At 38.8% G+C, this 24916-nt stretch overlaps 1 protein-coding gene across 1 annotated transcript in view; it reads right to left on the minus strand.

Annotated features, from left to right (window-relative positions):
• Positions 1-24916, minus strand: part of SPOCK3 (SPARC (osteonectin), cwcv and kazal like domains proteoglycan 3) — a 345817-nt gene that overhangs the window by 257371 nt on the left and 63530 nt on the right. Inside the window, exon 3 of the mRNA XM_014518612.2 lies at positions 10572-10686. Coding sequence (XP_014374098.1) covers positions 10572-10654 — 83 coding nt within the window. The 5' untranslated portion in view covers positions 10655-10686. The remainder of the gene's footprint in view (positions 1-10571; positions 10687-24916) is intronic.

Genomic DNA, 24916 nt, shown 5'->3' on the forward strand with positions numbered 1-24916 from the left:
CAAGGTGACAAAAACAGTTTGCTAGAAAGCCAGATGGGATTTTATCATGGGATAACACTATTGACCGATATTTGAAGGTTGTGCAGAGACAACTGAAATTAGCGAGGGCTCTAGGACCAACAGACACTTGCATGAAAAAAGGCATTTTGTCCAGAAGCAGGATCTCTTTGCAACACAAGAGCACAAGGCAGACCGAGAGAATACTGGTACCGGCACATACCTTCATCCAGTGAGAACCTTTGACATTAACTACTATGATATATACCCATGATATCTACTTTGATATATATGAGTGGGGTTTTTTCTAGGTGCCTGATGGATGACACCATGATGGGAGGATGTTGCTATAACATGATTGTATTTTCTCCAAGTCCTATCCTCCAACAGGCTTACCTTCTCAACATGGGACTGCATCAGGGAGGTTGAGAAAGGAATCAGTTCTAAAAGCAGACTTACTAAGTAAATTTAAGTTCTATGGCCCCCACACAAATATTTCTTGACTCCTTCCCAGCTGCCTATAATGGCAAACTCTTCCTATTACCTGGTTGTGACCTTTTTGTTTTCATGGGTTCCTTGTTTTTTTGCCTCTTCCAGCACTGTCCTGCTCTCCCCACTTCTCACCTTTTGTATGAAAATTACTCACTCCACTTTATATATTACTCTGTGCTGCCCTTTCACAGCATCTGATAAAGCAAGCTTACGTTTACAAAATCTTAGAATATGCATATACATATACATAAGCTTCAGAATATTTTGTTTAATTAGTCTATTAGGTGCGTATTTAGCCTGTCTTCTGCCTGACTTCAGAATACCTCTATAAACCTCTCTAAGATGACTAACTACTTCTCTAAACATCCTTATCTATATGTTCAAAATGGTGATCAGGTAAAGGAATTAGACACACCTCCACTTTCATTTCCTATTCCCATTTTCAAAATGTTCAAAATGGAAAATTTGCACTACCCAGCCCTCTTTGGCATGCCAGATTCAGATGAAAACCCTAGCATGAAAATAAGTTTACTGAATGCTGTAGCAAGTAGGCACCATTTAAATTAGTTTGTCTCAGAGTTTGATCAATGCCTTGCTTGAGGCTACAGCTTTCAGAGCACTGTATCATAGTATTGATAACATAGCATTTCATAACTCCACAGGGTATATTCACAACAGAATAAGGCATATTCCACATCATTTTATCATTGCATGGTAAGACATATTTCACAGCATTCCATTTAAACATTTCTCCTGGCACAAAATCTAGCACTTAAGCAGTAGCTACACTCCATTTGGAATGCAGATGAAAAGATGTAGAAATAGTAAAGTATCAGTATGGCAACAGGCAGAGGGCACTCCTAACCCTTAGGATTTCAAAAAATTATTATTAAAGTCACTATCACAGCAAATTTTGTGCATATCTGAGATATAAAATGGAAAATGAATGATAGAGAGTATGTTACAGATCCAACATTACAAGGAAGAGCTGTTTTGTAATTCCTTTCCAAGCCAACATGAGGTACCCTTCTGGTAAATAACATCAGTGGTTCCAGAGATTTCATAGATTTGTAGGGTCAGAAAGGACCTTATAGATCATCAAGTCCGACCCTCTGCTCTGAACTTTGTTTATCCTTCTTAAACAAAGTTTCTTTCCTGATCAAGTATCAGTACCATGTCTGCTAGCATAAGAAATGGTTGAAAAGGTACATATACATATACATATAGAAATGCAAACAAGTCCACCTCCAGCTTCCACCTCTCCATGCCTGACAACCACCCACCACTGCGGCATTACAGGCAACCACTGGCCCTCACACCTTCATGATCAAGGTAAAGTGAAAGAGGGTGAACAAACTGAAAGAGGACTTACTATATGGGAGAAGCTATGGGGACAGCATCTCAAAAACAAGGGGAGAACAAAAATACATCTCTGATGCCATGAAAACTTAACAAAGAACCATCTTTGTCTTTCCATAGTTTGTGCTCCTCTAGAAAAGGACAATGATCATTGCTGGAGCTCACAGCCAGACAAACAGCTTCTCTGGAAAATGCTTTGAAGCAATAAATCATCCACTCTCCATCTCCAGCATAGCACACTATCCATGAGCAGTTCCTGGACAAGAGACTCTGAAAAATTCTGCATCCTAGGATCAGAAATTCACTGTGACTACACTTCCCTGGTCTACAGATGACAGCATAAGTCACTTTGAACCCTTCAGTGTTGCTGGGAGCTTTGCTTTCTGCTGCAGCATTCCAGCTCTCAGGTGAACAGCAGCATGAGCAGACAGGAACACCGCATCAACTCAGATTACAAACTATGAGGTCAAATTTGCAATTTTGAGAACCTATGTTAAGAAATTTGAGCTTTGTACTTGGTTGAGCCATTCTTACTATTGTATTATGTATACCAAAGATATGCTGTTTTCAGTGTTCCATTCACATGTTTGCTAAAAATTGCTGCAGCAAAAGTGTTTCTACCTGCACTTACACTTCTATAAATAAGATTTTTTACAATATTCGATTTTTTGTATAAGTTTATCTACAAGACTGGATAAAAGAATACTTCCAAAAGACAAATGAATAATCTTGATGCTTCATTTTTATGACCTTTAATATCTGTAAACTATTACATGAAACACTCACAAAACACTGTGAAATGTTCATAAAATGGACATAAAAAGTTAATATAAACAAAGAAAACAAATATAATTTCAAAAGGCAATTAATAATATAGTCCCTATACCATATTCATGCAAATTTTTATGTAATTGCATGGAGTTTTATATTAAAAAATTGTCCACACGTTAGTGTCCTTTAAGAATCACTAAATAATGATAATTAATATCAGTCTTCATACAGTTCATTAAAATGCTACTATATAAGTAAAACTGTCCCTGTTCCCAGAAAAAGAGCACAGTGCACCCTTGATCAAGTGCCTCTGGAGACTACCATTTTAGAGAGGGCATCTCACTATACTGTACATAATGATCTCAAAGAGTCTCTGAACCTCCCTGCCTCCCTAACTCAGTCCCCCTCCCTCCCCCCACATTGCTCTCACAGGCATTATGCAAAATATGAAGTTTTTAGTACAGCTCTGGGCACATATCCAGAATAGTGACCTTTATCATCATCCTTACACTTTTCAGCCACACCAGTCATCCCAAACCTGCAGCATAATCCATCCCTGCCAGCCAGCACTTGCTTTATGACCCCAGAAATGGTTCTGCGCCAAGGGAAGGTAATCCATGAAAAGTTCTTCCATATGCAGATGGCTCTTTTTCTCATGCACTTCCTCAAATCCCTGCTGCTGCTGCTCCTGGCAGGGTAGCTGTTGGTGCTGCTGCCAAAGCTATACCAAAAACTGCTCAGTAGACAAGACTCAGACGTACAAAACTAAAGCCATCCAGCTACATCTCCACAAGCCACTGCCTATTTGTAATGACCACTATCATGGCACAGAGCACTGTCATCCATGCTGGCCAATAACACTTTGAAAATGGCTAGAGAGAAAGAGATGGATACTGGGATGGAATGTATAGAAGGAGGGATCATGGAGGGGAAGGTGTGGGGAGACCGAGAATATTTATGAATAATTGATGTTTATGCAGCACACATGACTGCAGGATTGGAAACTACTTAACAAAAACAAAAGAAAAACACAAGTGTTAATTAGCCATTTGAAATAATTTATGATTGTGTATACAGCATAAAAACAACAGAACAAGCTAGGTGGCCTTTGGGTGTGTGTACCATTACCTCAGAGGAACAACTTATCACAAGAACAGGAGAGCTAGAGAATTATAAATAACTGAAGATTGCTAGAGGGGGAAAAAAGAAAGACTTGCTAAAAATAGAGAATTAAAGCACCTATTAATTTATTGCAAGAGAAAGCAAAAGGGTTTCTCATCTTGGCCTGTTCAGTTTTGGAACTCTTGCCTTTTACACCGGACAAGTATTCGCTTAAACCAAATTAAAAGTACTATAAAAAAGATATGACAAAAGAGCATACTGCAATGATACAAGTTAAATTGCTCATTAGGTTCCTTTGTAAAATGTCTGAAAAAATCTGAGCTTATACGAATCTTTTTTTAATGAGCACTTTGATTCATGTCATATGCCTTTCAGTCCAGTCAGTCACATAACTTCTCTTTTTATGATCAGCTAGGTAAGGAAACAGTGTTACATTGGCTCCAGCTGCTTTTGAAGCAACCTTATGACCAGTATCTTGTGGAGTTTTTGTACACCTGTTCTTAAAGGGCTACATACAGATTAAGTGTTAAAATGTTATGCTGTTTGCCCAACAGTATCAAAGTCGACCCATCAGGCTATGCTGCCAATTACTGCAGGCAGCAGGCATAGTGAAATAATGCAGCTGGCACCATTCTGAACTACTTTGTGTGCCATAGCTCCAATCAGTAGGTACCCATTTCCAGCTATATAAAGCCAGGTGTAGACTTTTGCACAAGCCCAACTGAGACTCACATTCATGTCTGAGTGACTCTGACACCAGGGTGCTCACTAAATGGAATGAACCTCCAAAAGTTACCCTACACAGCAGATTTGATATATAGATTAAGAAAAGAAAAAAGAAAGCCTACTAGACTGGCAGGCAAATAAAAATTTAAGAAATTACAAGTCAGATTAGCTTCTTATGTACATTATTACAACTTTACTGAAGTCAACTGAGCTGCCCAGACCTACACACACACTCCTGTGTGCATTGTAGCATTTATGTTACACTAATAATATAATACAAGCATTTTTCTCTTAAGACCTGGTGTCTATTTTTATAGAGAACCTTTTACTACTAAAACAGATTCCCCACAATGTACTTAATCAAATCTTGGTCAAGAATGAGATATTTTTTGAATAGTTGACTGACATGCTTTTATTAAAATAAAACATAGTGTGAATACTGTGTACATTTATCAATACCAAAAGAAGTGTTTCAGTGCAGGCACTAAGGGAAACATCTGGGCTAGGGATAGAAGTTACACATAGACCAGTTTAAGTGATCAGAAATGGGTTTAAACCTGTAACAAAACAGAAGTTCAGTGCACATTTTCTGCTATTTTGAAACTGGTTTAAGATAAACCTGGTTGAATGTAGTATCAGACTTAACTGATTTGGGTCAAACCTGTTTATGAAACTCCTGTCCCAGACAGCTTCCTGGTTCAAGTTAAATCACAGTCCCCCAGGATGCTTTCCAGCCCTGGGCTGGGCTGTCTGCTCCAGCAGAGAACGGTTGAGGGGGCATGGGAAAAGAGGCAGGGATTGCACCCCCCAGGCAAAACCCAGCTGAGAGCTAAGTCCAGGGAGGGGAATTAAGTCCACCTTTCCCTGAGTACAGAGCTTCCCTGCTGCTAAACTTACTGAAACTTGCTGTTAGCTGCAACTGTAGACTACAAATCCCAGAAGCACCTGAAAGCAGGAAGAGGAAGTGATGAGCAACCCTAAAGAGTCCTGCTGCTGCAATTCTGGAGTGAAAATCCCAGAGACTTTGGGAGTAGCAGGAAGAGGAAGCGAACACACAGCCCATGCTGGCTACATTGCAGAGACATGTGTATTAATGCCCCCAAGCTTCTGGCTAGAGCTGCTGCAAACATGTGGCTGCATTCCTGAATCAAAAGAAATAAGTGTCCAGTTGTTTCTCAGTTTAATCTTTGCATCTTAGAGTAACCTGCTAAGACTAAATCAATTTAGTCTCAGGCTTTATGACTGTCTGTATTTATCCCTGAAGAAAATCTTGTTAAGAGACTAGAACTTCCCAGATGGAAAATAATCATGGTGAAATACACCTTTTCAATACAAGTTGTTAAAACATTATAAAAAGCAAATTATAATTGCATTTCGTTATACATTCTTATTATTCTTGAATCAACTATCTAGCATTTATGGAACAAAATGTTAGCATTATCCCCACTCATTACCACAAAAGGGGAAAAGTTTGTCAAAATGTTTGATTGATTAAATTATCCCAGTTATTTTGTTCTAATTGAAAAACCCCCTAACAATATTCTAAAGCTTGACACATGTCAAATTTACTCTTCTTGTTTCCCATTTTAAACTAGTATTTTACCTTACTTTGTTGATAATTCCTAAAATAGTAGCTCCTACGGAACTTAACAATATTATAGTCATTCACTTAAAGTGTTTGCTGTCTCTTTGTTTGGATATCTATATATTTTTAATGTCATTTAGAAAACTTATAAGAAAGATAAAGCAGTGTAATTACTGAAACTCCTCCTAACAAACTAATTCTTAATTTGTTTTCCTACTTCTGAACAGTAAAAGTCTCTTATTATTTATTATGTTGGCAGCAAGAACTCCATTTCTATTTTCCAAATAAGAAAATCAATAATTTACACAAAAATATTCAGTCTTGTCCCAGTTCTTAGTAAATAATTAGTGGCATGCTGCTGCAGTAAGGTTTTTCCAACTACCAACTGTGAGAAAATTATCAGTTTAGTTATTATTTTATACTTTTTAAGATTATAAAATTATTTAAAACTCAAATTGTACTTCACAACTTCCTTAAAAACATTTAATATGAAATCAATATGTAAGTTGGATATAGATTATAAATAAAAACAAAAATTGTTTGTTGCTTAATGTGTTTTACAATATAATTCACAAATGCATTTGTAATACTGTATACTTTATCTGTATTTGTTCACTTTCTTATTCATAAACAAAGGGTTTAATCATGTAGCCATTACTTATGTACATACAGTTCCATGAACTACAGCAAAAGGAACAGCATGAGAAGGATATGAGGCCAGATCGTTTTTGAAGTGCCATCTAACTGCAGATCACAGTACACAAGAATCTCTAGACTTCTGAATGGAAGGAGTCTCATCACCACTTCCTTAGCCTCTGATGGAGGCCTTCCATAAGGTCCAAGAGCTGTGTTGTATAAGGATCAGAAATTAGTAGGTCTGGGCTTGGGGATAAAGGGAGGTGCTGCCTTTCCCAGCAAAGATTCAGGGAAGCTTCCAATAAAAAAAACCAACAGATTAACTTAAAAACAGGAGAATGATAAGGATACCAAATACCTTAAAAGGGAACTAGAACATCAAGATAAAACAGTAAGGGCCTTGTTACACAATAATTTTAGGCAGCCCCTGGAGCTCTTAACCCCTGGATTCGCCACACATTAACAAAAAAACTACCTTTAAGCACACTTCAGGCAGTTTAAGTTCCACTACTCCAAGGCATGTTACCCAGCTCGCTTTCCATTAATGTGTGGTCAGGTCATAAGGCATGGTTGGATTCAGGAGTGGGGTCTGGGAGGGTGGGAGGGAAACAAAGTAGAGGGCTGGGTCAGGTGCCCATGAGCTGGGGCTTCCTTCCTGGAGTAGGGGAAGTAGTTGCCCCAAAAGTTCCTTCCCTCACTGCTCCCACCTCCCAGCCACCCCAGGAAGCATGATCAGCACCCCCCCACACTCAGCTCAATCCCAAATTGCAATTTATTAAAACATAATACCTTCTTTAATTTACTTCCTCTTTATTTTTTTCTTTTCTTTTTTACTTCTCTTCCTTTCATCCTTCAGTGGCTGACTTCCTTCATTTCACTGTCTTTCCCCTTTCCTCATTTCCTTTCCATATCCCATTTCATTACCCACCCCCTCCCATTAACTCTCCACCTCCCAGCTTCTTGTTCCCACTCCCCCCAGCCACCTTCCCAGCCCCCATCCCCACACTTAGAGCAGGGATAGAAGCCTTTCCTAGCTCAACAACCCTGCCCTGTAGTGGCAACTCACAGTTGTAGCTCTTAGTCAGACTCCTGCTAGCCAGCCCTCTAGTAGCAAGTCATAGCTGTGTAGGTGGGAGACAGTCAGAGAAAGTTGTTAGCTTAAAATGGGACTGCTCCAAATTCAAGCTAGTTTTAACACCCACCAACATTCATTTGAGCAGTTCAAAGTGCAATGTGTAACAAGGGACAAATAGAGCCTGAGATGATTTTTTTTCCTGTGCAACTTCCCTGAAAGCTTGTGGGAACATCTCCTGGAGTAACTAATGGGACCCAGAAGCAGGGAAGCTGGGATTTAGAAAACTTTGGAGTGGATGTATGCAAGGTGTTCCCTGTATAGAATCTCTTCTTCATGACACCTCCAACCCCTCATTCCCTGTCCACCCGCCCCCCCTTCCCCAGGATATTTTGTTAAGAAATTCTATCAACAAAGACTAAGAGTTTCAGGAGTCCTCTTTGGTGATAGCCCCTCCCTTCCACTGGGTGTACGCCTCCTTTTTGGCAATCAGGCATTCACAGGCATTTTAGACTAGACATTAGAAGGCACTACTTCACAGTCAGGATGGCTAGGATCTGGAACCAACTTCCAAAGGAAGTGGTGATGGCTCCTACCCTGGGGGTCTTTAAGAGGAGGCTCGACATTTACCTGGCTGGGGTCATTTGAGCCCAGTTTTATCTCCTGCCCAGGCAGGGGATCGGACTAGAAGATCTACAAGGTCCCTTTTGACCCTGCATCTATGAATCTATGAGTCAAACCAGCAGCCCAGATCAAACACTCATCCAGACCAGTAATAAAAAATGGAAAAGTGATGGAAAACTTGTGGATGAAATGTTATTAAAAGCAAATATTTAGATTACCCTTCACACACAGTATCCTTCTGAAGTAATACTAATATAAATCTATAGATAATATAGCCTGACACTGTATTATTTTTCTTACCTAATTTCTATTGAGATAGAGAAAGAACAATTTCTCCTCCAATCCAACCTAACAGATTACATCAGGAGAACCTCTTCAGGAAGAAAGCACAAAGCAATGAAGACAGCCAAGCTATTCTTCTGGGAGCTAGGGGCAGTGATCTAATTCTAAGAATGACCTTAGGGCACAGATATAGGAGACAATTTGGCATAGTTTTAAATAATCTAGAAAGTTTTTCATTATTAGTGCTAAATAAACAAGTTTCTCCTATTGATAATTCACACCACAAGTTTGTAGGATATTCAAATAAAGTATCAGACAGAGTCACCTTCAGGTACAATACCAGGGACAGCAGGGAAAGTGAACTGTTATGGAATGTCCATGATATTAATGTAATATTATAAATATACAAATAGCTTAGAAAATGTCAGTTGGTCTAGAAGTCTCATCAGCACCTCACTACTGTATAGAAAGCTAACTCTGAAATATAAAGCAAGCCCATTTTTCATTATTTTTTCCTCTTATGGGCAATACTCTTTCAGACTTATAATTGTATTTCCATAATTATGATGTTCTTTTGCATTTGACACTGACATATTTTCCCTATGGTTTACATACACTGAAATGAGCATAGCTAGATTTGTTTAACAATAATTCTTTCAACTTATATAATGCCTGATCATACCAAAATCTCTAATTTTACATCATCATTGTTGGATGTCAACAGCAAAGCTCTACAAATAGTTTTTGCTAATTGACTGCAGCTGCCTAGCTAAGAAAGCTTTAAAACATTGCATTTTACATTGCTAGTATGAAAATACTAACTTGCTTGCTTGAACAGCTACAAACGGGTATATTTAAACAAAACTAGATATTAGGAAACGGAAAACATTCCCTAGAACAAATTTTAAATGGTATTTATTATCTGCCTTTTTAAATATAGTTTCTACTAACCAAGAAAAAACATTATTATGCTAACGGTTAGTCGTTGTTAGGGCCCATCTCAAAGTACTTGAGGCAGTGGTCACCAACCAGTCGATCAAGACTGACTGGTCGATCATGGAGCCTCCAACAGTTGATGTCAGTCTGCGGGGTGGAGCAGGGGGTGGAGAGGAGAAGTAGATCCTGGGGTGCCCTTTACTTACAAACCGTGATCTTCACCACAGAAAGGTTGGAGACCACTGATTTAAGGGCATGTTTAGTTTTAAACATATTGTTATGACCCATTGAAATGCTTACGTTCTTTCCCAAACAAAGCACTATTTTAAAAGAGAAGTTTGCAATGTTTACAAAAGGTATTAAATATTTTATCTATGAAACTCTGTTCCACGACTATTTTAAGAGGGAAAATTATCTGTTCTAACCCTATGCACACTGTACCTCATATTTGCTTATATGTAACTGGTATGGAATGTAAAATGGCACTACATTCAATGAAAACCAAACTCAGTTGAGAACTTTGGCAGAAAAGACATACCATAGAAATATGGGGCCTACTTTATTTATTAGCAGCTAGACAAAGACATGAGAAGTAGTTTAACAGATAAGAATTTTATGTATTTTAAAGAGATTTAAACTCTTAAACTACCAAGTAAGGTCAATGAATCACATAATAGCAAGGGGCAGTTATTGCCCTGATCCTTTTTCTTAATTAGGATGAGTGTAGAAAATATTTATCTGAATAAGTGTCACAATGAAAGTTATTCAAGTTTGCATAAATAAATCCTATAACATACTATGCAATAAATATGGAAAAAAACATAATAATTTATTTGGCCAAATTATTTTTAAAAAAACAATCTCACCAAAGACTACATTACAGTAGAGTTGAGCTACTATATTAATAACATCTACAGTCCTTACTAGTAAAGCAGTAAACTATCAACAACATTAACTTTAAACTTTTACCTGTGTGTAAGTCTCCGGTGACTAATGCAAACAGCACTCTGCTGATCTTGAGCAACGCATACCTTATGTCGGCTACATTTCATCTTTAAGCATGGATCTTTTGCTGGATCCAAAGCTAAAAACAATTACAGAAAAATATTTTTTTAAAAGTTCTCTAGTAAATGTACAGTAAAAAAAACTCAGTTGTCTCAGCCTTCTAGTAAATGTACAATAAAAAAAATCAGTTGTCTCACCACCTAGGATAACAAGCCCATGATTTCAGACAAGGGTGCCTAGATACTACCATGATGATACTACCATGGCAATACTACTACTACAACTACTAAAAACGTTGTAGTCTATTTAAATAGAGCACTTTTTTCCACTGATTTTCCTATTCATATCTTCTTTATTTTAAGATATTTGTTATTAATGCAGCAGCTGTAGCAAATCACAAGTTTCTTCCAATTCCTTCAACAGAGCTAGACAGAATGCAGCATGTTCAGTGATGTTTGAACCTGGGCTTTGTAAAAATCTTCAACTTCAAATTGACAAGGAAAACAGATTCTTATAAAATTTTACCAATGATCTGTAAAATTGATGTTAATTTAAAATTATTGTAATTTACAAAAATCACACATGAAACAACAAGAAATTCAAGAGATTTTTAAGGCTATGAGGCCTTGTAGACCTCATAATCAAACTCCCCAAAGCCATTTATAATGCAAGATCCGTGGAAATTTAAGGCAAATCAATCAACAGTGTGAAGACAACATGCCTAAAGTAAAGCATATTAATCCTCCATGTGGAAGATATAATTCATGAATAAAGTAGCTCTAGATCACTAGCTGCAGCTACATTTTCAATGTATATATATTGACTTCACACTTCATTTCGTTCTCCTTAACTGTCCTGGTGATCTTCATGTAGACAACCATCAACAAACTGTTTTTAAAAAACGGTAGCAAACAGGAACAATGACTGCAGGAAGAGTACAAAGGATGCTATTTCTGGAGATGTTGTGAATTATTAATCAATCAATGTAGGTCTGAGGAATGTGAATACTCAGGCCTTACTTCTTTTGATCACTGTATTAGGTAGAACAAATGGAATTGAGTTGGAACTATTTGTTACCTTTCATAAATTGATCCACCACCCAGTTTGCCATTTGGTTTGTGGTGGCAAGCTGCAGCTTCATTGATTCTAATAATAATAATAATAATAATAATAATAATAATAATAATAATAATGACAGTACTAATTTGATTTAAATGATTATCTATGTCCTAATTTTAAATATTTACAAATATTTTTTTAAAATTCTTCAGAGTTGATGCGCCTTATTGTGATCAATCTGTTAAAATGCATTATGTAATCAAAGACTACGTTCAGTCTTGTTTAACATTGCCTTTTACCAAACTAGCTTTTTGACCTAGGCACAATATTACAAAGAAACAAAATAGACCCATTTTTAAAAATAAATAATTTCATACACATTCTGTGAGCCATGTTTGGCATGGAAGAAATTACTGTTTTATTATTTCAAACAGAAGTGCCATGTGAAAATGCAGTGGAAATTACCAAAACATTTTTAGGAATAAATAAAAAGTATTTTAGAGAAAAATGGTTGTAAATAGTAAATTGTGTGTCAAGAGCATAGTGAAAAAATAATATTTCAGACTGATTTACTTGCATTAGCTATTATGCAATTATCAATTGCTTTTCCAAAACTTCTGAGACAATATGAATTTCAACCAAACCTCTGGATTAAACATACTAAAAGACCGCCCACTTGAGGTGGATAAAAGTGACTAAGATGATCAAGTCACATAAATAAGAAGAAAAAAATACTGCAGACAGCATAAATAAATGCCGAATGGATCATACCATCAGAAGGAGTGATGGGGATGAAGACCTACATAGTTAAAAGTGTGGTTGTTAAAGGTGGAGGAAAATTTCACAAATGTAACTAGTTTAAGGAAAAAAAATCATCATCTATATTTGTTTACATGACAGTTCAAGCCATCAAGTAACTGTAAAGTATGACTTTGGCTTGTCTCAATATCTGGGTAGTTGAGACCCAATATAGGTAGACTTCACTGTACTTGCAGACACTTTGACCTCAGGACTCACCCCAAATCTCAGAGTACTGTGGGAAATCACAAATACCTTCCACAACCCTGAAGCTATCCATTTTCCCATTGAAATAACTTTTTGTGTTTTACTCCAGTTTCATTAACCCATAACTACACGTATTCAGTTTCAGTGATGCACTAACACTATTTCCAAAATGGTTTGGCTTTAAACCCAGAAGCCTCAACACATCTGGAAACACAGCAAAATCACACATAAGAAGCCTACTAAAAAAGCTATAAAAAAAGGGTAAATCATCATTATGGAATTTTCATCCTTCATTGATTTTGGAACCCACATTTTTTTTTTTTTATGAGACAGGGTGAGAAGAGATGGGCAGATATTTTTATTACATTGTTCCCCAATCTACATTCATATTTTGTTCAGTTTAAGTAAGGAGGCCATGCACAAAACTCTACTGGTAGTGTAGCAGATAAAGGAAATATACAGGGTTATATAACTGTCCACAAACAAAACCTTAAAAAAAATAGAAACAATTGTTTCAGTCCAAATAAGAAAAAGTATGCAACTGAATTCCTGTTTCATTTCTCTGGGCAGACTACATAACAGGATTTTTTTATTTTTTTTTTTGCATACTTTACTTATACAGAATGATTTAGAGCTTTAGTGATTATGAAAAAAAAATCATAACCCTTTAGTTTGGTGCTTTTGATACGTGGCTAATATAATACTGAGACACAATGATCTTTTATCAATTTTTTTTTTGTTACGGTTTCTACATTCAGACTTTTAAGCCTCAAAAATAGCTTCAGTTGCCTCCATACTAAGGTAAGTCCTAGATCATTCTGAAGTATTTCTCAACAAAACAGTTTTCAGCAAATCAATTTTGTCCTGTTTTAAAGTCATAATGGAGAACTAAGTGACTTTTCTTTCTTACTGTTAGTTGAAAATAAAACATGGATGAAAAGCAAAATGTTGACAGTTATTACATTTCTTTATAAAGAGAAATAACATTGCTCCATTTGCTTCCCAATTAAAAACTGCATCCTGTAAAACCTGCCGTTTTAAGGTAAATTAACCCCTCAAAAATTATTTATAATTGGGATGCCAAAAATGATTTTTGTGACCTAATAACCAAATTGAACTCTAATTTAGATTAATCCCAAAGAGCACAAATGGCCTTAGAATGCCCAGAATACATTCCAACACAAAGTGGTTTGTTGGGATGGTTCCAACACAAAGTTACTTAACACCAAGGGTATGTACAGACCTTGGGGGAGGTTAGATCAAGTTAAAAATGGGCACCCAATCCAAGGCAAATTGGGATCAGCAGGATAGCTTGTGGGGATTGGAGGAATAATTAGGGTCCACAGAGGCACTTAGGGGAATCAGGGGGGACTGGTAGAGTCTGTGGGGGGTTGGGGCGATTGGGGGAACAAGAGGGGTCCGTGGGATGATTGGTGAGGTTTGGGAGGATCTGGCAGGATCGGGGGGCTTACAGGTCCACAGGGAGCTGGGGGTGGGGGACACATAGAGACCCTCCAATGCTCTGTGAAAGGTCAGGGGGCAGGAAAAGCACACCCCAGGGCTGTACTAGGAGCTGTGCAGAAGAAGTTCAATCAAATCAGTCTTGCCAGACCCAAACTAAATTAGATTACCTCTGAGTTAGGGTTAAATTAGATGGGGTCAGACATTTTTAGACCAATCTAAACTTCCTGAACTTTTGTACAATTTACACTTACACACAATTTACACAACCTAACTAGGGATTTAAGTGTAAGATCTTCACATGGGCCAAATAAGCTAGATTGTGTGGCTATTTTTAAATGTGATATATTGCCTAAGCTCCCTGAGCATCTGTACCTAGCCAAACTGAAGTTTTTTGAGTTGTTTTGTCCGTATATATTCTCACTAATTGGCTGGAGTTTAGAATGAGAAACACATCTGCAACTTTTTGTTTAGTATCCAGAGAATGTACTCTAGCCATTTCTCTCCTAGTGTCCTATACAGAGGGAGTACAGGGCACACACTTTCAGCTCTTCAGTCTCCTTTCAACTTCAGAAACCTATATTGTGTTGAATCTGCAGTGGAGGGGAAGAAGGGAGGGATCTGAATATGCATGAGGACCATATATTTTCAACTTAAATTACTGATAAGTAACTTTGTGTAACTACTATTCACATATTCTGAGTGGGCGACTCAAAAGCAGTGCCCACAGGACTAGTCATGGTTCTCAGATTACATTTAGGTGAAGAACAATTACTACTATCAATCACTCTGCTAAGCACGGCATCTTCTCTGGGGGCTTCCTCAATGGCATAACTTATAGGAATATCACAACGTGATGTTGTTCAAGTACCCTGAACTCTGGTGGAATGTGCCCTTATCACGGATAGCAGATGGATGTTAGCAATCTTATAGTAGTTTTATACAGTCCAAGATCCAGCTGGACAACCTCTGGGCTGCTATTGCTGCACCTTCAGATACTAATACAAAGAGCAACGAAGACTTTCTGAATATCTTTTTTTCAATGAAGGAAATAAAAAAAATGACTTTTTAATGTTCAGCAAATGCAAACCCTCCCCACATGAATGAGGCTTTAGGAAGAACTTTGGCAAATTCATCTGGTACCCTAAATAAAAAATCTGTGACAAGTTTAGGCAAAAACCTAGAAAGAGTCCTCAGGGTTTATCAGGGCACAATGCAACAGAAGGCAGATCTACTGTAAGGACTTCAAATCTCGCCTATCCTTCTTATTGATATAGGATTATAAGAAGTCAGGCTAGATGAGACCTCATGAGGTCAGCTGCCCTGATAAAGTAACCCTGAGAACTCATCCCAGGGTCTCACTATCAGAAAACCAGTTTCATGGAGTGTAGAAGAGAGCATGTTGACATAGGTCCAAGTGGTACTTTCATTAAACCCACCCCCACAAAAACAGAAGCCCTGGTTAGGGAAATGAGGGTAAAGACCCTAGATAGGCTCTTAAGATATTGATGGACTTGTCAGGAGAGAAAACACAAGTTATCTTTGAGATTGCTGATGGATGGCCCTTATAAGTGAACTAATGGAAAGGCTGCTGTGCTTAAAACCCAATACGCAATCTAGGTGGATGATGGGTCTACTCAGGTTGTTCCTCACACAGCACCAGGATGGGAGCCTAGTTCATATCGCCAGGTATGTATACCCACTCAAGTTCTTCCTGCGATGGACAAAAATGTTTCTGACTGGAACCAAACACTCTTTTGCTATGTATGAGAGCCATCCATCATCCAGGCTGCATGACAGAGGGAGATGAAGACTCTTTTCTCTTCTTTCTGTTAGCAGATTCAACTTTGGTGTCAGCATTTTGGGGTCCTGCGCCAAAAGGAACAGGAAATCTTGATACCTCCTCTGGGCAATTTTTTAAATATGTGTTCACCTTTTTATGAGTTCCTAGAAACTGTGTGTGTTAATTAGGACTAATTCAACTAAGATTATTCCACATGAAGAAGGGTCTCTGGATTCTCTTATTCTTGCATTCATAAAATCCTGTGGAAATGCAAAATGGCAACTAAGTGGTAGATATTCTTGATGACAACGGACTTTCTGAATGTGACCAGAATTGTTGGAAACACCAGATCAGATGCAAAGCCAATATATTTGTCCAAGAGAAAAAAAAAAAAAAAAAAAAAAAAAAAAAAAAAAAAAAAAAAAAGTTATTCCACCTGCTCTCTCTCATTCTTGCCTTATATGATTAACAAACTGAAGAACTGTGGAGAACACGAGTTTCCTCCAGTAAACTATCTGGTACTGGAAATCAGGCTATAACAAGACAGGCTTGACTGAAATCCTACATGATCAAACAAGTCTGGGTAAGGCCATAAGCAAAAAGTACCATGCCTTCATTCCAAGAAATATGGACAAGTTCATTCAGATACGTGGGAAGAACACATCAGCAAATTACCAGAAATGAAGCCACAAAATGGTGTTGCCTTGTGTTTTCAACACATTTTGAGAAGGGATGGAAAGGCATCAACAAGCACCAAGCCAAAGCTCAAGGGCTGCAGGTGAACAGTCTGTTTTTGCTTCAGGTCCAAACAAACTTCCTGTGCAGGAAAGGTGCTTTTTGAGAGTATGCAGTGAAAGGAAGATAACTTTTCAACATATCCTGAGGCTTGAAGGCTGCTAGGAACTCCAGACAGTTGGAATACAGTCTCTCACCAGGCAAGAAAGAATCAAGGAACAGGAAATCAAAATCATCCTTTATCCCCTAGGGATAAGGGGACAAGAAAGGTACCTGGTATTACAGGTACTAAGCTTAATGTGCCGTACTTACAACACATTAATAAACGTATAGACACAAACAGTTAAGTCAAGATAGAGAAACAAGGTATGAAAGAAGAATCAGAGCAGGCCTTGTTCCCATCTGCACAGTACTGATTTACACTGCTTTCATTTTAACCTGTTCATTTACATAAACGATAACATATCAAACATATCATGCCATAAATTGCATACAAAATGGGAAACCAGCTACAAAATGTACCACATTTAATGTGGAACTTCTTAGAGGCTGGTTTCTATTATACTTTCATTGGAACATGCAGTATGAACATGCGAGCACCTCAGTGAGCCCAAGACTGGGGGACTACCTCCTTCCCTCAGTGATCTTGGATGCCTTGTACACCAGGACATTTAAAGCTGCTAAGCTTTAAATGTCTCAGCCTGTAAGCTTTACCAGGTGCCTTCCAAGGGTTAAGGGACAACTGTGTCCCATAGACAGGCCATGCCCACTATTGCCCAATAGTGGGATCAGACAGGAGGCACACCCTGGTCTGATATACAGCTATGCCCCCGTCCCTTGAAAAGGGTATGGTGGAGCGAGGCAGCTTGTAACCAGGCCCCTGATGCAAGGCTGCCTAATGAGCTCCTCAACAGGCACGAGGGGAAGCCTGGATCAGGGATGGGTCCCCAATCTGAGGCTCTCCACAGTAATAAAAAATCATACTATATTTATAAGTTGGTTTCTACCAAGCTTTAATTTGCACGTGTAGCAGGGTCTCCCCTGTGGCTGGGAGCCCCATCAACTGACAGGACTTCCAGCCACAGGGGTGCACCTTTGCCCAGACTGAACACTCCAAGCCCTGGGGATTGTAGCTGCTTTGATCTTCAAGGTGCAGCAGAGGAGGGGTGTGAAACCCTCAGCCTACAGGGCTTTTGGTCTAGCTCCTCACCTGCAATGGGGACCGAGAGACCCCACAACTGATATGGCTCTCTGCCCCAGCTGTGCCTGTGCATGAGGTGCAGCCCAGACATTAAGGGCTCTCAGTCCCAGCTAACTGTGAGGCACAGCCCAGACCAGGAGTCTCAGCAGTTGCCAGGTTCTTGGTCCTAGCCATGAGTGAGGCACAGTCTGGTCTGGGAACCCAATCAGTTGCAGAGTCTCTTGGCCCCAGCTATGCATGGTCCCTGCAGCTGGGAGCCCAGGATCAGGCTCCAACTGCACCAGCAGTATGGCACAATAGGATCTAATGCACAATCCCACAATCATGCCTCCTATTGTGAACATGTGGCATGGCAGGAGGCACAATTGTGTGGATCACGCATTACAACCAATCATGACTTTACCTGCATGTGTAGAGGGGGCCTATGATGCATACATTTCAGTTACAATACTTCATTTATTGTCCCTTTTTCCTGAGGCCCTACCATCATTTTTCAGTGTTCATATTCATCCTATTCACTTTCCTTCCATGTCATCTCCTACACACACCACCTCCATTTACTTACTGTAGAAAAAAGTGAATATGGAAGACAGTATTAGTTGCATCTTTTGCAGTTGTGAAAATAGATGTTAAAAGAGACATAAAACAACTTCAGCTGTGGATGCTGTTTTGGGAATTCAGGATCCTGACTCTCATTAATCAAAGACCCAATTCTGTTTCCAGAATTTCTCCACCAGTAGGGAATCTTTAAGTGATTTTCATTTGCTTCCTCTCCCTCTCCCTCCTCCTTCCCCTTTCTCTCTGTGTGAGTGCATCTCCATATGAGCAGACGTATATGATCCAGATGTGCAGGTGGTTGCAAACAGACACAAAGATAAGTTTTAAACTGTCATGACCCAAAAGGCATGATTGTGTGTGTGCTTCGGCACCAGAATTATCCCCGCCAAGTTGCAGAGCATTGCACGGGAGAGTTTCCTGTAGCAAGAGGAAACCCCGGTGCAGGAACGCGTTTCCCGCCTTTTCTGCAGCTTCTTTTGCAGGGTGCATTGCTCATGTTGCAAGACGAATGCACGGTGCAAAAGAGTTCCCGCCACCAGTATGCAAATTCGTTCCCCGTGATTGGCTAGTGTTAAATTATTCACACGCGGCGGCTAACGATTGGCCTGTTAGCCGTATAAGAGGTTTGAGCAGTTTCCGCCCAAGCCAAAGAGGACTCCACATCCATCTCATGGGGACTCTGGGTACACGGCAGGGTAATAGAAACCCTGTGTGAGATCCAGAGGAGCTTGGCGGCCTGATCCACCGCCCACCTCTTCCCGTCTTTGAACGCGACTTTTATAAGACGTATTTACGATTTCTATTTTGGTGGCTCGTTCACCCAGAGCATCCGGAGCTCTGCACCGTGGAGCCTAGCAACCTCCACGAGACCGTCTGTGTTGTCTGTCTGTAACTGCAACTCAATCAAGTTTTCCAGCCTGCACCACTGCCATCTCGGTGTACATAAACAATCTTTAAAACTACCGATATGCCTCTGTGCCTAATTCCAGATCGAAGGCCTTCCCTCTCCCACCCAGCGTGCCCGGGCTGCTGGCCACAGCCCGCGTGTAGCGCAAAAAGGGCTCGGGTCGCTCCCAGCCCGCACATAAACAACTGCCCCCAACTTTATTTTTAATGCACCAGGCATTTTTTCAAGTGGATTCACTGTACAGTTGTAATACTTTCACCATATAGCCTATAACTTGCAGTAGACTCACCTTAGTCAACCCACAGAACTTAGCTTAATCTTTGAATACCTGAGAGGCACAGCAGGTGCCAAAAAGTCCTCTCTGCTGACTTCAGTCAGCAAAATTCATAGATTCATAGATGCTAGGGTCGGAAGGGACGTCAACAGATCATCGAGTCCTAGGAAGGAAAGAAGTCTGACCCCCTGCCTAGACAGGAAAGAGAGCTGGGGTCAGATGACCCCAGCCAGATGTCTGTCCAGCCTTCTCTTAAAAACCCCCAAAGTAGGGGAGAGCACCACCTCCCTTGGAAGCCCATTCCAAATTTTGGCCACCCTTACCGTGAGGAAGTTTTTCCTGATATCTAGCTTAAATCTGCTATCTGTCAGTTTGTGACCATTGTTCCCTGTTACCCCAAGAGGCGCCCTGATGAACAGTGCATCTCTGATCCCTTGCTGCGTTCCCCTAAGGAATTTGTAGGCAGCCACAAGATCAAAAGATTCTTAGGTCTCCCCTTTAGTCATAAGCAAAAGATGCAACAACAAAATCCCAAGTCTTGTTTACTTCTGGGAGCTGGCCCTTTGGCTTCTCATCCCCACTGCTTCCAAGCTGTCAAAATAAAATCCTTGTAAACTGAATACATTTAAATCATACAATTACTATCCTCATTGTGTAAGAAATGCAGGGGGAACCCAAACCCCAAGTCAAACCCATTTTACTCCCAAGGAGAAAAATGCTTCTTAACCCTTGTCTTCCCCATCCCCACACCCCTAAAAAAAAATGGCTGTTCAATCTGACTTGCAGTATCTTAGAATATAGTTCCTTTAATACAATTACAGGAAGGGAGAATGAGGATCACAGAGCAAGAGACTCAGAACTCACACATGGGTGCTTAAATTATTGATGGGGGTACACATAGCTAAACAACTGTTTTCTTCTGGAGCAGCAATTTGAGTATGCAGCCCCTTGCAAGGGGAGTGATTCCCCCTTTCTTCCCATAGGCTTCTCCTCCCCTAAAAGCACCTATCAGTTCTCTTACTTGATTATATGAATGGGGTTGGAGAGGGTATTCTATTAGGATTAGAACAACCCTCAAATATTTTGATTCAATGCATCTCTATTTTTTTTTCCTTCCCCATTTTCAAATGTGAAATTGCCAAGAAAGTTTTCCAGTACCATACAACACTGACTCATTTGTCATTTCCTACGTGACAGTTAGTACCTCATTCATACCATGCACTTCCTCCTATAAATCTTGAGTGTGTTCTGCCAAAAAGATTTCTTTTAATAGAGCTATTCAGAGCAGATTAAATTTTGTACTAACTCACGTTATGCAAGTTGGATGCATTTAAAATCAAGAGATACATATAAAAATATACTACTTGTAAATGCGTAATTTAAAATCAGGTTTAGTATTATAATTAAAGTATTGAATCATACCTATATTCTTCAATATATTGATGTTTCATTTCAAGGCGTATCTGTACACTACAGAGGTTGCTTAGATTAACCTTTCATTTTCATAATTCACACCATCTAATTATAGATGAGGCTGGCAGCACCACCTATTGGTATGGTCATTCAATGTACCCTATTTTAAGTGGCTTGATATTTTGACAAACTTTAACCACTTGGGCTGAAATTTTCCATGCTGAGCATCTGCTTAAAGTTAAACTGTTTCAAAAAAACTAAACTGCTTTTGAAACTAAAGGCTGAGCTCCTAGAAACTGTTAAACCATTTCCAAAACTGGGGGTTGAAAATAAGTGTCATTTTCCAACATTATTAAAATTCTACAGATCTTCACTTTATAAAAGTCTAGCATCCCTGTGCTCCAGACCAGGGATTTAATGCCTGGCATGAAACTGGCCTCTGTGTTGTAGTGTTGTTGTGTTGTAGACTCGTAGAGTCTCCCAATTATAATTTACTCAAATCTGACCGTGCCATACAGATTTTAAGAAAAATTCGGACTTTAGCATATCTAACAGTATACTAGCTAAAATTTCCAAAGATTTTGTCTTCAATGAGCGTACTTCATCCCCTTAGGAACCATCTCACAGATTAACTCAGCAAGTATCAATTCCAGGACATGGAGCAAAGCTGGATTTTTCCTTGTAATTGAAGTCTGAGCGGCACTAAGCCACCTAAGGAGATGGACACTAGAAGTAATCTGAAGAAAGAGAGAACATAAATTGAACCAAAGGAAAGGATGAGAATGGGAACAGTCTGATGAGGGCTGGGAATGGGAAGAAGCATAGGGAAAGGTGAAACTGGTTAGGCAAATGAATTCAGAGCAGAGGCAAATGGAGACACCAGAGATTGCTTGGGTTGAGATGCAGGAACTGATAGTCAAGAAGGCTAGGACTAGGAGTCAATGAAAGGAATGAGGGGGAGAGAACAGCGAGAACCTATGAGGAGCTTTGGGGAGGTGAGAAGACTAAGATAAGATAGGTTAGTCAAAAAGACTGGAGCTAGGAATCAGCAGAGAGGAAATGGGGGCAGTGTTAGGGCAGACAACTGGTTTCACAAGAGAGGGATGGGATTGCCTAAGCAGCAGTCTTGGAAAAGGAGGTTAGGACAGCAGAGAACTGGAACATAAGGGATCAATCTTCGTGACAGAAAAGTCTGTGATCAAAAGAATAAAATGTTGTCTATAGCCTGGAATACAACACAAGTTTCCTGAATTTCACCATTCCTGTCACAAAAAAAGTCTCTGAAAAAAAACTGTAAGACATTAATTTCTTCCCCATATGCACCTAGTGATGGTCACAATCAGTTAGCCTGTTAATTCAAATGTCTGAAGTCTAATAGCAGATCTAAAGCCTGTTGATGACCTTCTATTAATGTAATGCTACAAGTATAAAATTGGGTGGGGGGACCTTAGTTTTCTTTCTTTTAAAATCTAACACACACCAAAACAACATTAAGATTCCAAAGTCAAGTACATAAAAGTTAGAACATGCCAGAATTAAAACTGTGCAAACTTACTTTGGTTTCTTTTGTATGTGTGATTTATAATATACTATTTAAGTGATCATATACTATTTCTCCATTTCTCTCATTTTTTGTTGAACAAATGTTAGTATATGTTTACTAAAAGCAAAATTCCCGTTTTCCCCGTTTACCTCCATGTTCAAAGTAAACCTTAAAATTACAGTATAAATGTACAGTATAAATATTCTAGGTTTGAATTGCCAGGTGTTGGTACTATAAGGCTGACTAAGCAAGCGGCATGGAAACTAGAGCCAGCATCTCATCATTCATTACAGTTTTGCCAACTGATTTTGTGGTCCTAAATGTGATTAAATATAGCTTCAAGTGTTTGGAGTGACTTTCTTAGTTCTGAAGCTTGCAGAACAACATATCCAACTGGAAAAAAAATATTCAACGTATTATAAACAACACAAAACAAAAAAAGGAATGGAATCATTAATAATTTTTCAGTGCAGACAAAAAGAGCCATTTATGTAATTACACCATAATAGACAGGTGCACTCCAGCTGCTTTACATTTCTACAGCCTTGAAAAACAACCATAAATCACTTTTAGCAGGCTAGTTAAACAGGCTTTATATGGTTTATGGTTTTGATGTGGTTTGCTTTAAGTCTTTGTAAAAAATACTGAGCACTACACAGAAGCACATAATAAAAAACACTGTATGGATTTAAAAATATGTAATATTCACATACATATATATTAAAAATTAGGCAACTAATAGTGCTTTATGATATTCACTAAGGATGCTTGCAGATGTTGAAAACGAATAAACAAACAAACCAAAAAAATAGTGCTTTCCCTGGAGCAACAGCACGTTAGTTCAACCTGGCATTGAAATAACATTAGTTTGTTTTTAAAGATTCGAAGTCTGTACATATTAGGCACTTCTGCGGGACTTTTGGCATTTATCTAATAGCTAATTTAATTAGCTATTAGATAAAAGCACCAAAAAAGCCCCACTAAAGTACCTGATTTATACAGATGTTAGACAAACCGGGTCCAACTAACAAGCAGCCTCTTCTGATCATGGGTCAGCGCGGGAGCGCACAGAGTTTAAAGTAAAGTGCCAGGGTTTTTTTGTTATAACACCTACAAGCAGCCTAAGTTCCCAGGACAAACATGGTTTGCTTTCATTTTTTGCACATTCAGAACATACGAGGAAACAGACCTCATCACCAGGATAAACTAAAGAACTCCCATTTCTTCATAGCATAGAAATGACTCACTTATGCACACTGGGAATTCTTCTTTTCACTTTTAAATTCATATTATGTTATTGCCATTTACGGCAAATTTTATTTCCTTTTATATGTTTAAAAGGCAGTTTTCTAGCCATGTAAGTGGTGTTTTTGAGAACTTTGTGCAGATAGCAATTCATCTTCCTTAGCAGTGAAGAAACATGATATGCACACAGAGACTGAGCACCTGTGGTCAACTACACACTAGCTAGGCAGGTATATATAGCTAAGTAAGTAACTGCACTTCAAGGTGAACTTAGAGGGTTCATACAATTCAACTGCAAAAGGATACTGCATTATGAGGCAAGTGGCTTGTATTTATTATTTAACAGGGGCATATGGAAAACAGTACATAAAGTAAAATGGTATATCAAATAGGTGGTCTAATTTATTTATTTGCACTTGGTGCACACTCTACTGGCAATTCAAACTTTTTTGACCCATACCTTTACCAAGGTGAAAATCAAGAAATTGGCAGGTACTTTTACCCAGAGCAGTAATCTTTTCAGAGACTAGGTTTTATACAGGTTGGACCACTTCACATGAAAACACTCAGATTAGAAAGCTGGTTTATTTATTCTGTGACTTATCTAGATCACTATGAGCAGTAGGAACCTCCACTAGGAAGAGACAGATAAATGAGAGATTTAGAATTAAGATAAAATGAGTAGGAGTTGACACCAAGGAACAATTACTCAATATCTTTCTCAATATATATTACATTTTCAGATTTTGAGGCAAGGACTATCTTCATTTTGAGACTCTGTACAACTCAGAGTCCATTTGAAACATATCATAAACAGAACTGATCATCATTCCAAGTAATATTTCCCCGAGATTGGTACCCAAAGCACTGAAGTATTTGAGTAAGGTCCACAGATCTTGTAAAGCAACACATTTTGTTCAGTAGAACTTAATTTAGGTTAAAGTCAGAAGAAATCCATTGGTTTAAAGGCAGTTAGACATTCATGTATGAAGTTAGAACATATGATTTAATGGGACAATAAAAAAAGAGTTATTCCATTCCCTGCACAGGAGCACTTGCTGATAATGAAAGGACCTTTGCAGGATATATTGAGGACCCTTTTTAACTTTAGTGTGGAGGGGAAGA

The sequence above is a fragment of the Alligator sinensis genome, unplaced genomic scaffold, assembly GCF_000455745.1.
Source record: "Alligator sinensis unplaced genomic scaffold, ASM45574v1 scaffold49_1, whole genome shotgun sequence".
Classification (NCBI taxonomy): domain Eukaryota; kingdom Metazoa; phylum Chordata; order Crocodylia; family Alligatoridae; genus Alligator; species Alligator sinensis.